Source organism: Cyprinodon tularosa, unplaced genomic scaffold (genome assembly GCF_016077235.1).
Source record: "Cyprinodon tularosa strain WSP-4 unplaced genomic scaffold, ASM1607723v1 ctg124, whole genome shotgun sequence".
NCBI classification, from domain to species: domain Eukaryota; kingdom Metazoa; phylum Chordata; class Actinopteri; order Cyprinodontiformes; family Cyprinodontidae; genus Cyprinodon; species Cyprinodon tularosa.
This window is the reverse complement of record NW_024038048.1, coordinates 3847541-3867500: the sequence shown is the minus strand read 5'-3', so window position 1 is coordinate 3867500 and position 19960 is coordinate 3847541. Positions and strand designations below refer to the sequence as shown.

The following is a 19960-nucleotide window of genomic DNA, read 5'->3' as shown; positions in this document are numbered from 1 at the left end:
TATAATGTTTTGTAATAATAAATGACTTATGAAAAAATCAATAACTATATGAACTATAGACTCTTACATGAGAAACCAAATTGCTATACTTTTTGAGAAATGACAGACTTTTGTTTGAAGATTCCGTCATAAATTATGCAATGTAAACAAAAATTTTGGATAACAATAACTAACTCATAGACAATAGAAATTGTGCAAACACTCACTGTTTATCCATGCTGGGGTGTTTTTTTGGGGAGAGGACAATCCATTTTTCAACATTAGGCTATTCAAGATAAAATCCCATAACCTTCAGATCGGGTCAAGGTATAAAAATATGATGTGGTTTTGGAAGAAGAGATGTCGCAGCAGAAGAGGCGGCTCTGTCCTGCCTTGTTATGGCTAGCTGGTCAGTCCTGTCAGAACTATCACTCAGTGCATGAGTTTAGGGGGATTTGCTTCATGAACCATAACCTAATTAATCAGTGGTGCAAAAAGAAGGGGGGGGGGGGGGGGGTTACACTTGATATTTTTTTTACATAAACGGTCACACTTGTATGGACTCATTTTCTATAAGATAAGTAGAACATTATCTCATGGTCAAAATCTACTTATACTTTCATCTAACCAAGACATGTTCCAATGAAATTATCCAATAAAATATTATAACAGCTTTATTGTTCCAGTTCAGAACAGTGTAATGCCCATTACATTTTGTTTAGATTCAAAATCTCCCATTGTGCTTTGAGGAAAAGAAAGGATGAAAAATGGATGAAAAGTTGTGGGGCTGGCAAACGTTTGAAAGCGTTCCTAGTATGATGTTTGCTGTGGGGGGATAGTGTTACAAGCCAGCAGGCTGCTGGCTTCTCCTCCTTCTCAACGCTGCAAGTATTGAGGAATGCACTGGCCTTAGTACCGCAGGGAGGAAGAGAGCACTGACAGCAAGCAGTAAACACAGTCAGCGCATGTGTTTGTTTGTTTGCACGTTACTGTGTAAAAGGGCCAGGACCTGGCAGCTTCAAAGCTGCTCCTAAACAACATCTGTTCCATGAGTTTGGAGCACTATTCAGCCTTGTCGGGACACACCATGACTTCAAATTGTGGCTGTAAATCAATATTTTCCTTCTTCGGATTGTTCCACTGGCAGGGGATCAGAATGGACAAGCGTTCTTTGAGAAAAGTAGAAAAAAGAAAATGTTGGAGTGGATGTAGATGGGAGGGAACATCACATTCTTCCGATTCACCGCAATCAAAAACAGATTTAAAGCAATTAGTGGAGACTGACTTGGTTTATTGACTAAAAACACTGACATAGCTTCACAGATAACCAAAGAAAAACAATTACAATTTATTATGTTTGGTTATCTGCTCAAAGCTCTTATCAGATATAAATTAGTAGTAATCTTTCCTACTGTGTAACAAGATGATTGGAATTCTTTTCCATGAGAGTATTCATGTAGATGCTTAAAATTGTAAAGTAGTAATTTTCCCAGCAAAACATTTGTCAAACATCAAGAACTTTAGATCAAAAAACAACCAACTGCAAAGTAATAACACCCCTTAAACTTTTTAGCTTTTGTATTATGTTAAAATAAAGTTGAATGCTTCAATATGATTAAAATTATTAAAACATGACATTTATTTGCATGGTTACCCTTTTTTTTATAGTACCCCTAAATGGAATCCAATGCAACCAACTACCTTGAGAAGTGACCTTATTGGTACAAAAAACATAACAAAAGCAAAACTCTCAAAGTATTTTTTTAACATTGTAATTACAGCTATTTTGTGAAAAATTTGGGGGTATGAAAATCTTTATAAGGGACTGAAACTTTCTTTGCAACTGCTTCAAGATAGTCCTTCTGCTTACATACAAAATGTATTTTAAAGAAATAAATCAGGCAAACTGTAAATCTTCTGAATTGATTGTTGGATGTGTGGCCTCTCATATTAATCTTTTCCCCTGTGTAATAAGTGAATTAGTTGGATGTAGAGGATGATGTATGACAAAGGATGGCGTCTCTAAAACCTGCTGTAAATCCACATGCCATAGTCATTTAATAATGTAGGAAGGAGAGAGCCTGGCATCATTCTAAGATGCCAAGCGCTCTCTTATAAGATTCGCCGCTCTGAGTATTAGGGTAGTTGTAATAGATTTAGAGTAAATACACCTACATATTTCTGCCATTAAGGAAAGTGCATTTAAACAATCCTTTCTCTTCAGGATAAATAGAGACTAAAAACAAAAACTTCTACAAAATATCTGCAATTTTCAACCATTAATTTTTATTCTGGGAATGCATCTTGTAGAGATCATATTCAAAGACATTTTGCATGAATTCAGCATAAGCATAAAGATGTATGAAAACTGAAGACATCATAACGATCAGTTCATGGTTAGTTATACCATAACTAGATGTAACCTTCATCTAGCACTTTGTTTTGCTGGACATTTTGCATGTTAGTTATTCTAACTAGAAATCTCAAGGGTGGTTGAATATTCCTCCCTTTGAATGTTTTATTCATCATTAGGTATTTGGATTTTTATTTGGTCTGTCTTTTCATTACATTGATGTTAATTATTTTCTTTATCTGTTACTTTCATGGTTAAGTCAGTTAAATCTCTTACTTATCAGTTGTGTTGGGTTTCCTCTTCATTCTACTTCATTTCTCTCTTTTTGATGAAGCGTTTCTTATGTATAACTTAATTTAATGGGTTTTAATTAGTTCTCTTTCTTCAGCCTCCCACTTACCTTCTGCCCCAGCTGCTCCCCTAATCCTGTGATTATCACACTATCTTCCAAAGTCATTCTCCTCACTTCTCTAAGTATTTAAGTTCACTGGTGGCTTTGAGATCACCACCGGGCCTCGTTACCTTCTCTTTTCCTGTTACCGGTTTTCCCTCTTTCGCTCCTGTTTATCTGCCCATGCTCCTCATCATCTTAACTCTTTATTGGTTTTTATAAAGTTTCTATTTCATCATCAAAACAATAAAATCCCACAATCCTGTCTGCACTTTGGGGAATTATCTAACCCACACAATGTGATATTACTGCATATTTTGCATAATTTTACAGGGTGAATGTATACATTAAACTGAAAATGGGGGAAAAAAAGCTGCTGTGTGGGAATAGGGGTTGTATAGCTACATTTTATTACTGAGGTATGGGGATTCCAAATAAAATGCAGTCATAAGTGCAGAAAATGCATTTTTCTATAAGCTATTCATTTTAGTGCAGAGTAAAACATAGCTTAAAGTATTATCTAGGTTGTTTCATTTAACACTAATAACTAAAGTGATAAAAATGAGACTGATGTACAATTAGATTAAGTAATTTGCATTCAGGAATGAGTTTTCCTAGTCCAAATGACGCTGTATTGTTGTATTCACGGTATGTCGTTTAACTTTTTCCATATATCACATGCCTTGCCTTAACCTCCAGCCTCCAACCCCCAACCACAACAGCTGGTGTCTCAGCAAGGGCCCTGGCGTTATACTGCCACCCAAGCCTTTCAGTATACAACAAGCATTGTGGTGTTGGGGGCCCCTAATGGTCTTCTCAAAGAATTGTCCACAGTAGACATGAACACATGCATATCACATGTCATTCAACATAGTGATAAATAAGATTTTGTCCCTTCAGCAGGGAGTTTTAATAACTAGGAAACATTATAAGTAGTTTCTTTTTTACAGAGAAAAATTTATCCAATACATTTTTAGCTTTATTTTGAATATTAATTTAGTTTACAAATCTGATATAGCAAAACTCTCGCTAAGTCTTTTTAAATAATTCGTAGATAGATAGATAGATAGATAGATAGATAGATAGATAGATAGATAGATAGATAGATAGATAGATAGATAGATAGATAGATAGATAGATGCTGACAGAATGTGCTTCTTCATTCTGTCCTTTTGATTAAACAGGCATTTGTTCTCTGAGCTTTTTTCACCTCAAAATTGTAAAAGAACACAAAATAAACTTACTGAATTTATTTCACCAAGTGTTTTTAAATTTATAGAGCTCTTAAGTAACAAGTACCATAATAGTTGTGTATTTGTAATTGTAAATGGACTTTATTTTAACTTAAGAATAAATAAATTCAATAAAATAATCTTTATTGAAATAGAAATTTTGATGGCAGTTAAGATGTTTCTTTCATTAGCTACGTTTACATGCGCAAAATTTCCCCGATCCGATCCAAACCTTGGTTGATCGGAAATTCAAAATCTCCGTTTACATGGACACTAAATGAAATGATCCGATCATGACGTGTGTATACATGTACCAAGCGTTGGATCAGATTAAATCTTTTAAGCATGCGCAGAACTTCCTGCCAAACTTGGCAGTTCTGTCTGCGTCTGGTTTTTGGGAGGCCTGACAAACAATGTGCTCGGAGCGAGCGGAAAGAAAAACGGAGAGAGGAGAAAAAAAGCGCTTGGCAGCGAAATGTACGAGAGAAAATGTAGAGAATGAGCGATTGAACCGGCGTGGGAGAGCGAGTGGGCTGTGGAGAGAGAAAAGAGGAAGAGGATAAATTCCTGCTTCCTGCAGCTTTAAATGAACTTGAGTGTATAAGTCGGCGTTCCTAGACTCCTCCCGCCATGTTGTTCACAACAAGAGCGTGAGCGACCGGTGGTTTCCTGTTGTTGACAAGGCGGAAAAACGTCACGCTGACGTCGCACACATGCGCAGTGAAGATTGTTTTACTCTTAAGATCCGAATGGGTGTTTACATGGACGCCAATCGGAATGGCGATCGGCAAAAACCACCTCTCTCTTTCGGAATTAAATTTAGATCCGATCGGACCGAATCGGATTAGAATCTTCAGTCTGACATGTTTACATGAAACATTTTTGATCTGATCAGGCCTTCAATCCGATTAGTTGTGTCCATGTAAACGTAGCTAATGTTAAATAAAGCGATACTATGCCAGCTAGTAAGTATGACTTTTAGACATGCCGAGCATCTAAATAATTGTGCAATAAGGCATAAATATCTCTCAAATTGTTATGATCTTGGTGCTGATGGTTGGTCTGATTACTCTTTTCACTCACCTACTTATCTCCACCCTGTTTACATTACAGTTCATCTGATCCATCTGCTTTAGCCTCTATTTAACCAGCCATCGGACCAGTCATCAGGGCCAGTGGTGAGAAGTTATCTACAGTAGCATTCCTGTATTTCTGATTGCCTGATCCTGACCCATTTTGCCTCTCGACCACTGAGCTTGCCTGTTTCCATTCTAATCTGTTTGCCTGACCTGTCTCCGGACTCCTGCTGGATTTCTACCTGTTTGTCTGAACCTGAAACTGTTTAATGACTCTGTCCTGGATTCCACTTCGGCATCTCGACACCAGATTTGGCTTTGCGTTGTGGATTATCTTGCATTTCTTCAATGTATCTTTGGGTCTGATCTCCTGCCTGTCCTCTAATCACCAATACATCAGCGTGTGGTCTACCTCAAGTACTGGATCCTAATATTCTGAGCTTGACACAAATATCAACAAACTACCCTAATAACTGCTAAGATGAGGAAATAATATATAAAACTCTCTCTGAGTCCAAAGCAAAAAGTGCCTAATACTTTTTAATCTAATCATTCTTTAACATTATATGCAGACAAAAAGGAAAAGGTGTTAATCATCTATTTTTGTTTGGCAAAACTTATGTTCTCATTTATTTACATACATATAATAAATTCATGTTCCAAAAAGGCCTTCGCAATTTTAGTTTTAATGTTTAAAATATTCAGTAGCTATATAACTCAAATGCGTTCTCAAATGCTTATGATATCAAATGGTAGGCTTAACGATTGCTGTAGTGGTGAGGATGATAACGGTGCATGCAGGAAGTTTTGAAAGAGGATGTTCAGATTGGGACACAAGTTTAGGGTTGTTTATTCTGTTGACATGTATGGGGGCACAACAGTTCTTAACTCATTAATGATCATTAAACATCACACTGAGAGAACATGAAATCTTATTTTTTTTTAAATTAATATGAAATGGCTATCATTTAATAAAACAGGAAACATTACTTCCATAGTTAAACAAGTTGTTTGCATGATTAAAAAGAAAAATGGTCAAAAAGTTATTGAATCTTTGTCTAGTTTGGATTCTTCCTGCAGTAAGACAACTTGTATATAAATATATATATATATATATATATATATATATATATATATATATATATATATATATATATATATATATATATATATATATATATATATATATATATATATATATATATATATATATATGTATATATATATATATATAGCCAAAATAAGCTTGACAAATAACTTAAAACGTTGGTGGATCTGTGATTGAGATTCATAACTTGATTCATGTTTGATAGTCGGCCTGACTCTGTAGGACCCTGCGGAAAACTGCTCCAGCTGAAGGGGAACGGAGCAGGAGAGGGGGGAAAGCTGAGTGGAGAGAAGACGTTCCCAGACCAGTCAGTGGCTTCATGGAGTTCTGTACCTCTGATCCGCCGCCATGGATTGCAATCCGCGATCACTCATTTTCATTTTACACCTTATGTCCTGCGTTCTCCCTGCTTTCCTCATAATCTATCCTCCAAATGAAGGTAAGGCAACTAAGCGGACATGCGTTTCAATGAGAGCGCTCTTTCCTTCTCTGTGTTAGTTTCCCTGTCAGTCAGCGTGTGTCCATGTGTGTGCGTGTGCGTGCGTGTGTTTGAATGGTGCGCTTCACTCAGCGGTGATCATAGCGTGCCATGCGTCCGCCGCGGATCACTGTTCAAATAACTGCAACAACAATAGGAAGATGATCCAAAGCGCACGGAGTTGACAGTGTGGCATCACAGACACAATAGATCATTTAACAAAGCAAAGAGAGGAGAACGTTCAAACTAATGTCTTAACAGGAGAGGCATGAAAGCCAGATGTAAAACAATTATTAGATCTTTTTTTATATCACTATGAATTTAAGGTCAGTGTTAGAAAAGCCGCGCGCACTGGGAGCTGTTACGGAGATATAAGGGAACTCCTCATGTTAAACTGTCGGTAAAAATCCATTTGGGGTAGACGCCCAGTTACTGGGTAACTGTGAGCCCAACTCGATTTTAGGGCAAGAGGACGAGCAAAGTCGCAGTGTGCGTAAAAAACGCACGTTTTTCCTCTCTTTTTACTTTTTCTCTTTTGAACCCAAATAGTTTTGACCCAGTAAATACTTGTCAGCTGTTGTGGAAATGTTTACCATCACGGTTAAGAAGATTGGCTATAATTTTTTAAATTGCACTTGATTTTTCACTTTGAATCAAAATTGTTAAAGAGGCTCAGCTGTTATGTTCAGTGAGAGTTAAGGCGACTTTTACGCTCGTTATAACGCAGCTCTTAAGTTCTAACTGTGACTTTTTCAAATATATGAAAAGATCACCATGAGTCTAAGTGAAGGTATTAAAATTATTATTAAAAATCTTTAGAATTTTTACAAGTTTTCTTAAGTTCCTGAAAAAGTGGATACATTTTAAAAATGCACTATAATGTGTCTTCGGTGTCTGTCAGTGCACAGCCAAGTCACAACAGAAGGCAGAAAACCTGAAATGGAATAACTTAGGTGAATAACAGCTTATGAACGCAGTGATTTGATGTAGCCTATTCTTTGTTCAGTTGGTCGAGGATATTCCTATAGGTCTCAGATGGGTTCAGATGGTTGAACCTTTCATAAAATTGATGAAATGAGAATTAATTAGATAGAAGGACATAAACTACAGACATTAGAGATCTGGGGAAAAAACAATCTCGTCTGAAAACGGAATTACATGGCAAGTTCAGGACCTATAGGCCACACAGGGATGATCCTGTTTAAGACTTTCCAAAGTGAATGAATTCTGAATTTCTTACCAAGACTTGCATTGTGTCATCTCATGAACTCTGTTAAGTTTGTAATACAGAGGAGTCATAAGCAGAAAAACCTTTCTCTTTTGAGATTTTTTTCTGTTATGGACGCAAGAGTATATATATATATATATATATATATATATATATATATATATATATATATATATATATATATATATATATATATATATATATATATATATATATATATATATATATGTGATATTTTGTGAGTAGCTGCTGCAGTGAGGGCTTTATTCGAGCTCTGGTTAGTTTAAAGCAGCGCAGGAGATCATTAGATGTAATTTATTGTCGCTCCTTGACGGCGTGAGTCAGGAGAATATGCTGCGTGACAAAATGGAATAAAAACCAAACGCGTAAAGCGGACCTACAGTGAACAGAGCTCATTCTCAATGAGAAACTTTTAGTGGGTCAGGAGAACTACTGATGGGTTTGAGTGACATATTTGGCTGCTATAGAGGCGAGTGAAAGCTGAAAAACTGTCCAGACTCACATCCATTAGTCTGAATACATCATCCGCTGTATTAGTGCGAGGAGGTGTCACTGAGTGTGTGTTTTATAAACCTCTTTTTTAAGTATCCGAAAGTTAAAAACAGTCACCCACACAGAGTAAAAACATCCAAACCAACTTTAGAGGTTTGTTTAAGGGAGTTTAAAGTTAATGGCCCATGGATGAAATGAACAAATAAATCAGGTAGTTATACAGATTTTTAATAACTTTAGTTTTTGGCTGCTCCTTTCTTACAGAAATATATACAGATACCAAAAGATTATGGGAATTTGGAAACAGATTTTCAGCACGATAATAAACTTCCTTTGACGAAAAAAGTGAGAAAGCAGCAGGGAGGCAGCGCGTCGGATCTGGCTTCTGTCCAACGACGAAAAACACTAAGCTGACTGAGGCGCACAGGCCATGGATTAAAGCAAATATATATGATAGAGTTTGCAATATGAAACACTAAATGTGTGGAAAAAAGTAAAAAAAAATAAAAACCCACAACAAAGTAACATTTCAAGCTTTTAAACCTTATATGCGTGGTCTTTATACATTAGTTAAAACAGCTTAAATAGGCGGAGATGCTTTAGATTTTTTTTTTTATCAAAAAGAGAATCTTTCTCAAAACTTAAATTTTTTTTATAAATAAATAACAAAAATGCAAATTTCCATAATTACACAAAAAAGTAAATTAAAAATAAATATTTGTTTTAGGCTATTCTTTTGTGCGCTGTTGGATTTGAGTTTATTAATACATTCATTCACGGGGATTATACAATCAATAACGGTAATTATGCTCCTTAAAGCTTACTATAGAACATCTCAGTGCCTTATAGTTCATAGAAATGTAAAGAATTCTATAAGGTCTGTGTATTTTTTATCAAATAAACACCCATGAACAGATTTTTTGGGAGAATATGTCCAATTACTTCTTAATTCTATATAAATATATTCACATGGATGAATGTAATCACAGGTTAAACAAAAGATAAACATAATTTTGTTTTAATAATTTCCTCTTGATTGGTCAGTGAGAGAAAAGTTTAGGTTTCTCTAGATTAGTTTCCCATGTCCCGCTCTGGCTCGACCTTTTTCCATCAGACTCGTTTGGTCTTTATTAGGTCGCGATGATCCAGCTGAAAGCTTTAAACGCTTTTCTTTTTCTATTTTTCTGAGCATTAAATATCCAGCGTTAGACTGTCACGGTTCTGTCTGTCATCACTAATGGAAGAAAGGGCGAAGTTGTGAATTGGCGCAGATTTGTTCTCTCAGGTGGTGTGAGGTTCAGGCCCACTGCGGGACGCCTGGAGGCCCTGGGTATTTTTAGCTGCTCGGCCCCGATGAGACCGAAACTGCGGTCCCCATGGGGAGCGCCCGTGAGCTATGGTACCTTTCAGAACTGCGGGCAATATACTTGCACCCCGCCTCCATCAAAAAAAAAAAAAAAAAAAACTTAAATAAAAAAATAAATAAATCCCCACTTCCCTTCATGTGCTGCAGACTGACATTGTGAGTCCACACCAAACCATGAAGACTAGAAACTTCCTTTTTACAGATTGATTTCATTTTGTTTAGAGTGAAAGTTAAGGATTGTGTGTAAACTATATGTTTATTCAGAGGAATAGCTATACACATGGCTGTTTATGTGTTTTTACAGTAAGAGATATATGCATTGCCTGATGTGTAAAAGCAGAAGAAAGAAAGAAAGAAAGAAAGAAAGAAAGAAAGAAAGAAAGAAAGAAAGAAAGAAAGAAAGAAAGAAAGAAAGAAAGAAAGAAAGAAAGAAAAATAATGGGGACAGAGGGGCTGGGCAAGTAGCAGCAACATCAGACAGAGCGACTCTGCTCTTGAATAATTCATAATGGGAGGTGAACACTTCACCCTTTAACACAGACACAAGTCGCTTTGCTTTGCCTGCAGTGCGGCCTGCCAACCCTAACATGCACAGCAGCATTCCACACAGACGCTCTCTATTCTATTCTATTCTATTCTATTCTATTCTATTCTATTCTATTCTATTCTATGTGCCTGATCAACATATTGATGCTGTTTGCATCTCCGCCTTCATCAGCAGTGTTAGTTGTAGGGGTTTCTGAAATTAAAACTCTGGGAAAATCTGCAGCCGTAAATTATGAGAACACAGACATCAAAATGAGCACCCCTTCTACGTGCCTGCGCTCCCCTGCTCAACATATGCTACTCTTGGCGATACTAGATATATGATTATACAGCATGCATAATCACCATATATCTAGTGTCATTGACTGCTTCCATTTGTCAGGTTCAGCTTACATGTTGTGGGTTTTTAGACGGTGGTCTTGGTTTGCTTTATATATATTGATTCACCTGTTTCCACCTCTGATGGTTTGCTCCCTCTCAGACAGGCTGGCTGAGTTTGCTATTAATACTCCCGTTTAGAGGCATTCCCTGATGGGGCAGGGGCCATACTCTTGGCTGACGTTAGCTTGCTAACTGACTCTGTGGATCTATGTGTCTGTGTTACAGAGAGAGAGAGAGAGAGAGGGAGTGAATGCTGACAGTAAATCATTCTGTATGATCTTATATTTTTGTTTGCAATTGTGAGCCTGCAATCCAACAGACACAAAGCTGGTAGAAACTGTTTGCATCTATGCACGACTTTATAGGATTATGTGCAACTCAATTATAATTATATGAATGCCAATGGTAGCAGTAGACACATTAACAGTTACTTTATAATCAATTTGAAAAAAAAAAATTCTAAAAGGTTATTTCATATCAGTAACCGAATCCAAGAGTGAAATTGAAGCGCTAGATTTATTACACATCCAGGTGTATTTCTAGTACTATAATGCTCTTAGCAGCGAAAAAAGAAAAGAAAAAGTTAAAAAATGTAAATTCTGGTCTACAGAAACATGTGGAAGAGGCTGCTCATTTAACAGTTGTCTTGATAGTCAATGAGACCCCTGTCAGGAAGAGTAAGCTAAAAAAAAAAACGTTGTGTGTCTTGGAGTGCTTTACCAAAGCACATTGATAAAAACTTTAATGGAAGAAAGAGGTGTGGTAGAAACTTGTGTGCAGGAGACAGTGATAACGGCAGCCTTAAAAGGATTGTGAAACACACTCATTAAGGAGATTGTGAGACATAGGATACAACTACAGCGTTCTTTGTGTTAAGCCAGATTCAGATCTACTATTCTGTAAGTTATTGCCTCTAAAGGAGCATCATTTCCTTGCTATTTGCAATCACACTTTAATCTCATTTTATTTTGAAAAACCAAGGGAATTGTGATTCTGGTTATTACTAATGGTTTTGTCCAGACAAAAAAAAAAACTTAGACAAAGCTTTTTTCTATACACTCCAATGACAATAAAGTTTTGTCTAAGTTTTTTTGTGTCTGTTCATCCATCTTCCTAACACAGTTCTCAACTAGAGATACTGTGGAAAGCATCTTACCTGAGCTAAGGCAGTAAAAGTTGTCTTTCACTTGAACAAGTCTGGAGGGAGATGGGAAGGAGAAATAATCCAAATTGCTTTTGTTCCAGTGGGAAGTTTCCACTGTGAGTCATGATTTATTGAGCCATCTCATCTGTTGGTATTGGTCCACAGTTTTCCATCAAGTCCAAAGTCAGCCCAGCTGTCCACCAGAACATTTTGAAGCATCTCACGCCTTCCTCTGCTGTAAAGCCGTATTGAAATGCCGATTTAAATTTTTTTTAGATGTGCTTGACATCTGATGACACTGCCAAAGTGCCAATACCTGCTTAAATGGCCATGGTATCAGTGTACTTTAAAGGTCAGCAAACCCTTCTGACCTAATCCATAGAGAATCTGTAGAGTGTTGTTAAGAGGAAGATAAGAGACCCCTAAACCAACAGTACAGGCTAGTTGAAGGTCAGTGTTGAAGCATGGGCTTCCTTGGATTCACAGCAATCACAAACTGATCTCCCAGATGTAACACCATGCAGTAATTCATTCAAAATGAGTCCCAGGATATGTTCTAAAGCACACACATATTATTTTCCGTCTGCTGACATTTTTGCATTAGAAATTTTCTATTTTTTATTTTCTTTAGGGACACTGAAGTTTGGGTAAGCGGAAAAATCCGTCATTATAACTGAGTAAATATAACTATACATAACTTTTACTTTTTGAATTTAACTTCTAAGATATATAATTACATTTAAATAATTTAACCTGAATGTACATTGTAAGTTTTATAATCAATTGTCTTGGTTCCTGCCAGATTTTCTGTTCGTAAATTATATTTTATTTGTAACTGTTGTTATTGTTGCTATGGTTTTAGCAGCTTGACCCACAATCCTTTTATATATATTTTGGCCTTTGAGGTTTCCTATTTAACTTGGATCTCAGTTATCATGCCTTTAAAAGTTGGAGGTAAATTATATAAAAGGAGGGGTGTCTAATTTTCTCCCTTTATTTAGAGCAGAGCTTATAATTGGCACAGCAAAGCAGCCAGATCCTGCATATGTTCGCCTGAGCTGCCAGGACAGGACACACACTTTACTTCAAATATTATGAAAATATTTTCTCCATATCCAGTAACTGTGCTTTTCTGTTTGCGTATCACCATTGTTTCCTTGATTGGTATTTTTTTTGTGTATTTATTTGTACAGTATGCATTAGCGTTGATTCCTGCAGCCAAGTGCTGCTGACAGTCTCTTTTCCCTTTCTGCGATATGAAAGCTGTCTAATTTTCTGCACTCAAATTCCTTCGCTTGGCTCAATTTGAGATGTGGGCTCGGCTCGTTGAGAAATGTAAATTGGAAGCAATGGGCCTGGATGCTGAGTTGCTATTATCTGACATGAACAGATAGCTTCATTAGACTCTAATAGTGATGTGTATTCTGCCACTCAACTGCCTGAGTGCTGTTACATGGCTGTGACTGGCTAGCTTTGCAAACTCAGAAGTAGAAAATAAAAGCCTGTGTGCCTTTCCTTTTTGGACTCCTTTTTTGGCCACATCTGCTAATATTTATAAAGAAAATGCAGACTTCCATCTTAGTGGGAGTGAGCTTTTCCTTCCACAGAAAGTTTGTTTTTAGAGCGGCAAAAGTACTTTGTTTTATAAATGTGATCATGATCAAACCCAAACGGTATTGTTTTACAGTCGGACCGTGCGAAAACTGCTTTCCACAACAGCTCTTAATCTTACTAGGTAAAATATTTCGCCCACTGCATTTTTTTTTTCAATTTCTTCAATTTATGTGTTATTATATTATAAAAACTGCTATTTGAGTTTTAGTGTTTTTTTTATTTAGTTGCTTGTACAACATTTTGCTATGTTTTTTTTTTACATTTCACATTCTAATAGTATTGATAATAATAATTTTAACTTGTAGCAACCATGATCACCATGATTCCGCAGAAACCAATTAATGCTTCACTGTTACTATGTCCTTTTTATGGTTAATTGAGCAATAAAGACTACTTTAGTTCTATAAATATTCTTTAAAACACAGTTTAAAGTTTATGAAACATTTTTTTGGGTGTAATGTTTATAACCACAAAAAAAATTATTTCTTGGCATTACATCAACATTCGATTGTTGTTTGCTTCCCCAAGGTAACATTAAAAGCCAAAACAACCGATGGATTTTTATGGCATTGTGGTCTGCCTTGCCTGAAAAAAATAATGTTTGTGCTTAAATGCGTGGTGCAGCTCTGTAAAAAGGAGCAGGAGGATCCAAGGAGTATTCAAGCCTCATATTTTCACAACTTATGGGGTCACAGCTGCAGGGCCTGGCTGTGCTGCTGCTTCTCCCTGCTGTGGGTGTGTACAAGTTGCTAGGGTACATTAGGTATGAACGTATTCTTGTTTGTGCACGTTTAGATGTGAATCACTTTTTTCTAAGCAGGAAATAAAAAATAAGGATGACTCAGTTAGTTTGGAACATTGTAACTTTCCAGGCTTTTTTAAAATTTGTTTTCATGTTTTATTTTATGAGATCTTTTAAAACTTTGTGTAAAAAACGAAAAGTTATAGAAGTATTTTGTTAGCTTGATTTACAAGAATGAAGCACAATTGCCATTTTCAAAGAGAGTAAGTTTAGTTTAGATGAAAGTAATGCCTTATGATGACAGTTGCATGTTGATATAAGGTTATCATCTCTGCTACTAAATAAATCCGGACAGATTTCCAGAATTAACAATTCTTCAACTGGCTTTACAGTTTTGATGCGTGTAATTAGGGTGCTTATTAGGATCTTGAGTTTGTTTTCCTAATGAGAAAGTTTTCCTGTTGAAGTCAGGTTTAAAAGAAACAAATGAGCTGTCTCAATATATCCTGCATGATCCATACTAATTACTCAATTCAATAGCAGCCATTCACTCTGAAACCATGTGTATAAAGCAACAACAGCAAATGCTACAATTCATTTCAGAACTCCAGCAATAGACTGGATTGTCAGAGTCAGTTTGGTCAACATGTCCATAACCAGGAATGACATTTTCCTTTAGTGCTATTTACCTGCAATTCTGGTCATATCATTCCTATCAGCAGAGTTTCAAAATAGTAAACCGTTCCTATATGCTTTACTGGTAAAGCTACAACTGCAGCTCAGTGCAGAGAACAGTTTTCCAGAGTTTAGCTTGCATCCTGGTGCTGCTGAGCTCCTTGTCTTATTTGTCTCGCCGTATTTTCTCTGTCAGGCATGGATTTACTCTATCTGCTGTTGGATGCCTGTTTGAAAAAATAGTTGACACGCACATACTCACAAGGCTTATTTCCATTTAGTATAACTGTATTTTTATATTTTGGTCAGAGTATGGCCAATTGAATTTCGGACCCCTTTTTAAAGTGATGATTGCATTTAAATTTTGATTTGAAGCAGTTTTGCTTTACCTGGTTACAGGTCAGTTGCCATGAGTAACTGTGCAGCAAGGTGTCTGGGCTTGGATAAGTCAAAAGCAGGACTCTTTGAAACTTCTGGCTTTTTTAAAACATTGACAATATTTCTGGTTTAGTGGCTTCAAAATACCTGCATGAAAAGATATCACGCTTTCTTTTTCCTTATGCCATAGGTGGGGTGTTTTTGTAGTTGGCCAGGCAGTATAAATGTCTTTCACACTTAAGACACTTATTTAGATAATACGCTTTCTACGCAGAATTTGCCTCAAACGGAATAAGGAAGATAAATTCAGTTCCGTGACTACATCAGAAATTGTTACCAGCTTCTAAACACATATCCAATGAATTTGAACTCCATCAATACTGAAAAACATCTGAATATTTAGGGTTGATTTGACTAAGTGTAATACTCCGAGATAAGAGGCTATCAATAAACACCAACCTTGTAAGCTTTATCATCTAAAGGGAAGCCTATGTAACACTCTAGGTCATAAACCTAGAACCTAAGTGTTGTAAAATAAATTTAACCAATCTTTAACATGTAGCATACTTTTAGTAATCCAGCACAGGTTTCTAAAACATCTTGAAGGGTTGACCATTTTGGGGCTTATCTTATCCATGGATACAGGGCATGCTCCTTCAGTTTATGTGAAATGTTCCAATTGAATTAGAAGTGTCATATGCAGCGAGAAACTGTAACATGCCCAAAAAAAGTTAATCTTAAAGTACCCTGCAAAAGTGAAACAACAAAACCATAAAGCTGAATGTATGCTATTGGGATTTAATCAGACAAACCAGTTTTTGCTTCGGGGTAGTTCTGTAGCTCCTTAATCTCATTTTATCAACTCTGACCAGCGTCCAAATCCTTGTCAAAGAAAAGCATTCCCAAAGCAAAATGCTGCTGACACCACAATTTTTCCCAAATGGAACTTTGTGTCCAGGATGATGTGTAATGTTAAAGCATTATGAATTTTGGCCCAAAAAATAAATTAGGTCCCATGCTATTTTCCCATTCTCAGATGTTTGACTGGATGTCTGGATTTGATCCAACCTAGGGACTAGGGAACTATCTAAAACCTGAATACCAGTGTCCTGCAGGTTTTAGATGTTTTGCTGCTTATGCACAGCTGATTTTCATTGATGTGTGGTTAGCAAATGTTTGACAGACTGCAATTATATGAATTGGGTGTGTTAAAGCACAGACGCATCTAAAATTTGAAGGACACTACCTTTGAAGCACGACTTTTTACACCCTTTACCTACGCATTTACCAATGAGTAAAAGCATTTTTAATGCTTTTCCTCATTGGTAAATGCACCACCATGTTTTCTTGTAATTGATGTGTTGAGAGTAATGTGCATTGTTAGTTTTCTGCTAGACATTGCTTTTAGTTGTGGGACCGAGATGCATTCATCTGACCAGAGAAACATTATGTTGAATGTGGTTAGTGCCAAAATGCAAATTACCGTTCCTTTTTTTGTTTTGTTTCAACAATGACTGTCTCATGTCAATGTTACAATTGGATTTAAATTTACAAGTTTAATACAAAAACAGTTTTACTTCCACTTCACATTTATTATTTACTTTACATATTTGTTAATCATATAAGATTCCAATAAAACACATAGTTTGTTGTTTTAAGAGGTAAAACATTAAAAATATCTGTGGCAAACAGTTAGGAACCTAATAATGAATAAACATTAAAAACACAGACAAAGTCTCTTTATTTGTATCGCTGCCTTCTCAACATTTGCAATAGAACCATGGAGTGCCATCGCATAAGTCAGGCTGTGTGGCAGCTGAGTAAATAATCAGTCATTGAGGTTGAAGAGATTTCTCCTTTGGGATTTCAGTGAAGACTAATTGGGGCTAACAAGAACTGGTCACTCATGTGCTTCTTGTTGTTTTTTTTTTCCCTCTCTCACCGCAGTTAACCTGTTAGACTCTAAAGCAAGCCAAGGGGAGTTAGGATGGATTTCCTACCCATCCCATGGGGTGAGTATCTTTAAGTCCTTTATCAACTCAGTCATGCCTGAATTGCATGAAGACTTAAGCCATAACATTTATATTTTTGTCTCCACTGATCCTTAAATTGTACAACAGAGTAAAGTGCAAATAATCCCAGTTTTTTTAGGCGTTTTTGTCTGTTCTTTATCTTGCAGAGATGTGTGCCAGTTAGTTTAAATACTAAAAAGAAACTGTACTGAATTAATGTGCTCTTATTCATGTGTGTGCCTGTGTGTGTTTAAGGGCTAGAGGTTGTTGACTCTATGGATTCAAGATAAGGATAAAATAGTTATTTTATGAAAAAAAAAAAAACACAATGATATTATTAGTATTCATACAGAGTTTGAAATCTTATTATTTAAATTCCAGTTAATCAATATGTTGAACATTATTTTAGTAGCATACTTTAAGCAAAACATTTCCCATTTTGGTATCTAAAGCTAATCCTCCTATTTAATATTTGTATTTGAGTGTAAAGATTAAACTGTTATATTAAAAGCAAAACATTAAATAAAAAATATATCATTTGAAAACCAAAATTGGGTTCATGCTTTTTAACAATAGGAAAAAAAATACAGTTGTTAATGTGAATTGACAAAATAGAACTTTACCTTCATCTACTCTTAAAGAAAAAAAAAAAAAAAAAGGAAATTTTGCTTGGGATGCCTTTGCAAACTATAGTATACTGTCAAGTAAGGGGAAAAAAAACAACAACAAAAAAACAAAGAAACAAACGTCTTGCTGAGAATGCTTTTTAGTTTTTATGAAACATCCAAAAAATACTATAACCACATGTTATCTACATGCAGACTTAAAATCATGTGAGGTTTGAAAAACTTTTTAATACATATTGTCACCCCATAAACTATTTAAACGGTGGTTTACATTCACAAAACAGATAAACAATAAAATAAAACCTGTTTTACCTAACATATTACTCAATATACCATTGGAAAAATCTTGTAAAAAAGTTTTTTTTTACCCCTTATGTTTTGCATATCATACTTTTGTGTATGTACAAGATTTAAAGAATTCAAAGAACAAAGCAGCAAAATAAAAAAGAAAACAGAGCCGCCATCACCTATGAGGCTGCCTTTCTCCATCAAAGCCCTCCAGTGGGTTCTTGTTCAGTGTTTATTTGTCTAACTAGTTAGACTCCTGCGCCTCTGGGCTGGCCTCCTGTCACCCACCACCCCCACTTCTCTTTTACTCTCTCGCACTCTCTCTCTGACACAGACTCACACACAAACTTTCCTCCTCTCTCCCACACACATACACAATTCTCTGTTTTTCCTTTATTAAGTGTTAGAATTACTCCTTGGCAGTGGCTTAAGGTAATCCCGTCATTTGTTCCATTGGACTGCCAAACCTAGTTTCCTTCGGTCGTATACAACATTGGCATGGTCGAAGCATGCCGAAGTTCTCTGGTGAGGAAGTGCTACAAAGAAAGAAAAATGAAAATAATGCGCAGAGAGGACTGCAAGAGCTTTAAAATCCATTTAGTCTAAAGACAATTGCAGACTACACAATTGCGACTGTGCAAGGAAATGACGGAAGAGATTGATGTTCTACTGGCTAAAGCTATTTGCGTGTAAGGGACTAGGAAAATGTGCACTGATATGGGTACTTGTTCCAGCTCTAGCCATTGGAATGTATGAGAGAGTTTATACAGTTTTCACAAAGATGTCTGTTTTATTTCAGATTTTCTTCTTTGAGTTAGTTTAGATTAGAAGTTTATGATTATCCAGTTTGTTACTGTGCTGCAGGGATGACAGCCAGTTTAATTCCAAATTGAGAACCTGCCCGAAAAGAAAGGGAAAGAACTGAGAGGAAGGTTGAAGAGATGAGGATAAAATGATAACTGGTGGTGTTAAAAAGGCCTAAAAAAACCCAAATAAGATAAAGACGGAAAGACGGAGAAAGATACGGATGTTGATATGTTGCTGAGGTTAGAATATTCGAAATTAGCTCTCTTTAAGAGTTTTGTATCTAGCCCCATCTTTTTTCCTTTAAACTCTAACCAACCTCAGTGTCTGTGTTAAATATAAACAGTTCCACATAATGATGTTGCAACTTCCATGTTGCACAGTAGATCTGTGGTGAAGGGGATGTACATTTTAGTTTTCCATGCCATATGGTGCTTGGTATGCAGGAGAATGCTCAATTGGGACCTTGTTTGGCTAAAGGACATTCGTCTTTACTGGGAATCCTTAAAAAGCATCATGCTTTCTCTCTTTTGACCTGAGAGTATCCAGTTTTCTCTGAAAGACACAATAAAAGGGACAGAAGTGAATCACAGAAAGATCAAAAAGAGGAGTATATACAATGAATGGAATGGTCGGAAAGTTGCAGGCAAAGCTGGAGGAGGGGGTGTCAATGTGTGTGGGGAGGAGGGGGGGTGCAGAGACACATACACAGATAAATATTGCTGTTGATCAGGTCCTCAAGGTGAATCATCTGTAATTACTCACGTCATCCACTGACTTCGCTCTGATAAGCAGCATGCCCCTCGGAGGCCGCCGCTCACAAATGATTTCTCATAATGTGTGGCTTTAGCAGAGAGCCTTTTCTGCCTCCCTCCCTCACACACATCCAAACACACACAGATGCAAACTCATTCACACTGATGGAGATGCCTCAACTACTGGCCTACCGAGACGCAACGTGCTCTGGTCAGAACAAATTAAGAGCTTAGCCTCCCCAGGATGTTCACCCGGGAGCCACCGAATGGA

At 36.5% G+C, this 19960-nt stretch overlaps 1 protein-coding gene and 1 long non-coding RNA gene across 6 annotated transcripts in view; one reads left to right on the top strand and one right to left on the bottom strand.

The window, feature by feature from the left end:
• LOC119777510 overlaps window positions 1-390 on the bottom strand; it is a 74794-nt gene extending 74404 nt beyond the window's left edge. For both annotated transcript variants that reach the window (XR_005279923.1, XR_005279924.1), the window contains exon 1: window positions 207-390. This is a non-coding gene — a long non-coding RNA (uncharacterized LOC119777510). The remainder of the gene's footprint in view (window positions 1-206) is intronic.
• A 6013-nt stretch (window positions 391-6403) lies between these two features.
• Window positions 6404-19960, top strand: part of epha3 (eph receptor A3) — a 127899-nt gene continuing 114342 nt past the window's right edge. For all 4 annotated transcript variants that reach the window (XM_038276407.1, XM_038276406.1, XM_038276404.1 and 1 more), the window contains exons 1-2: window positions 6404-6578; window positions 17152-17216. In XM_038276407.1, coding sequence (XP_038132335.1) covers window positions 6488-6578; window positions 17152-17216 — 156 coding nt within the window. In that variant the 5' untranslated portion in view covers window positions 6404-6487. The remainder of the gene's footprint in view (window positions 6579-17151; window positions 17217-19960) is intronic.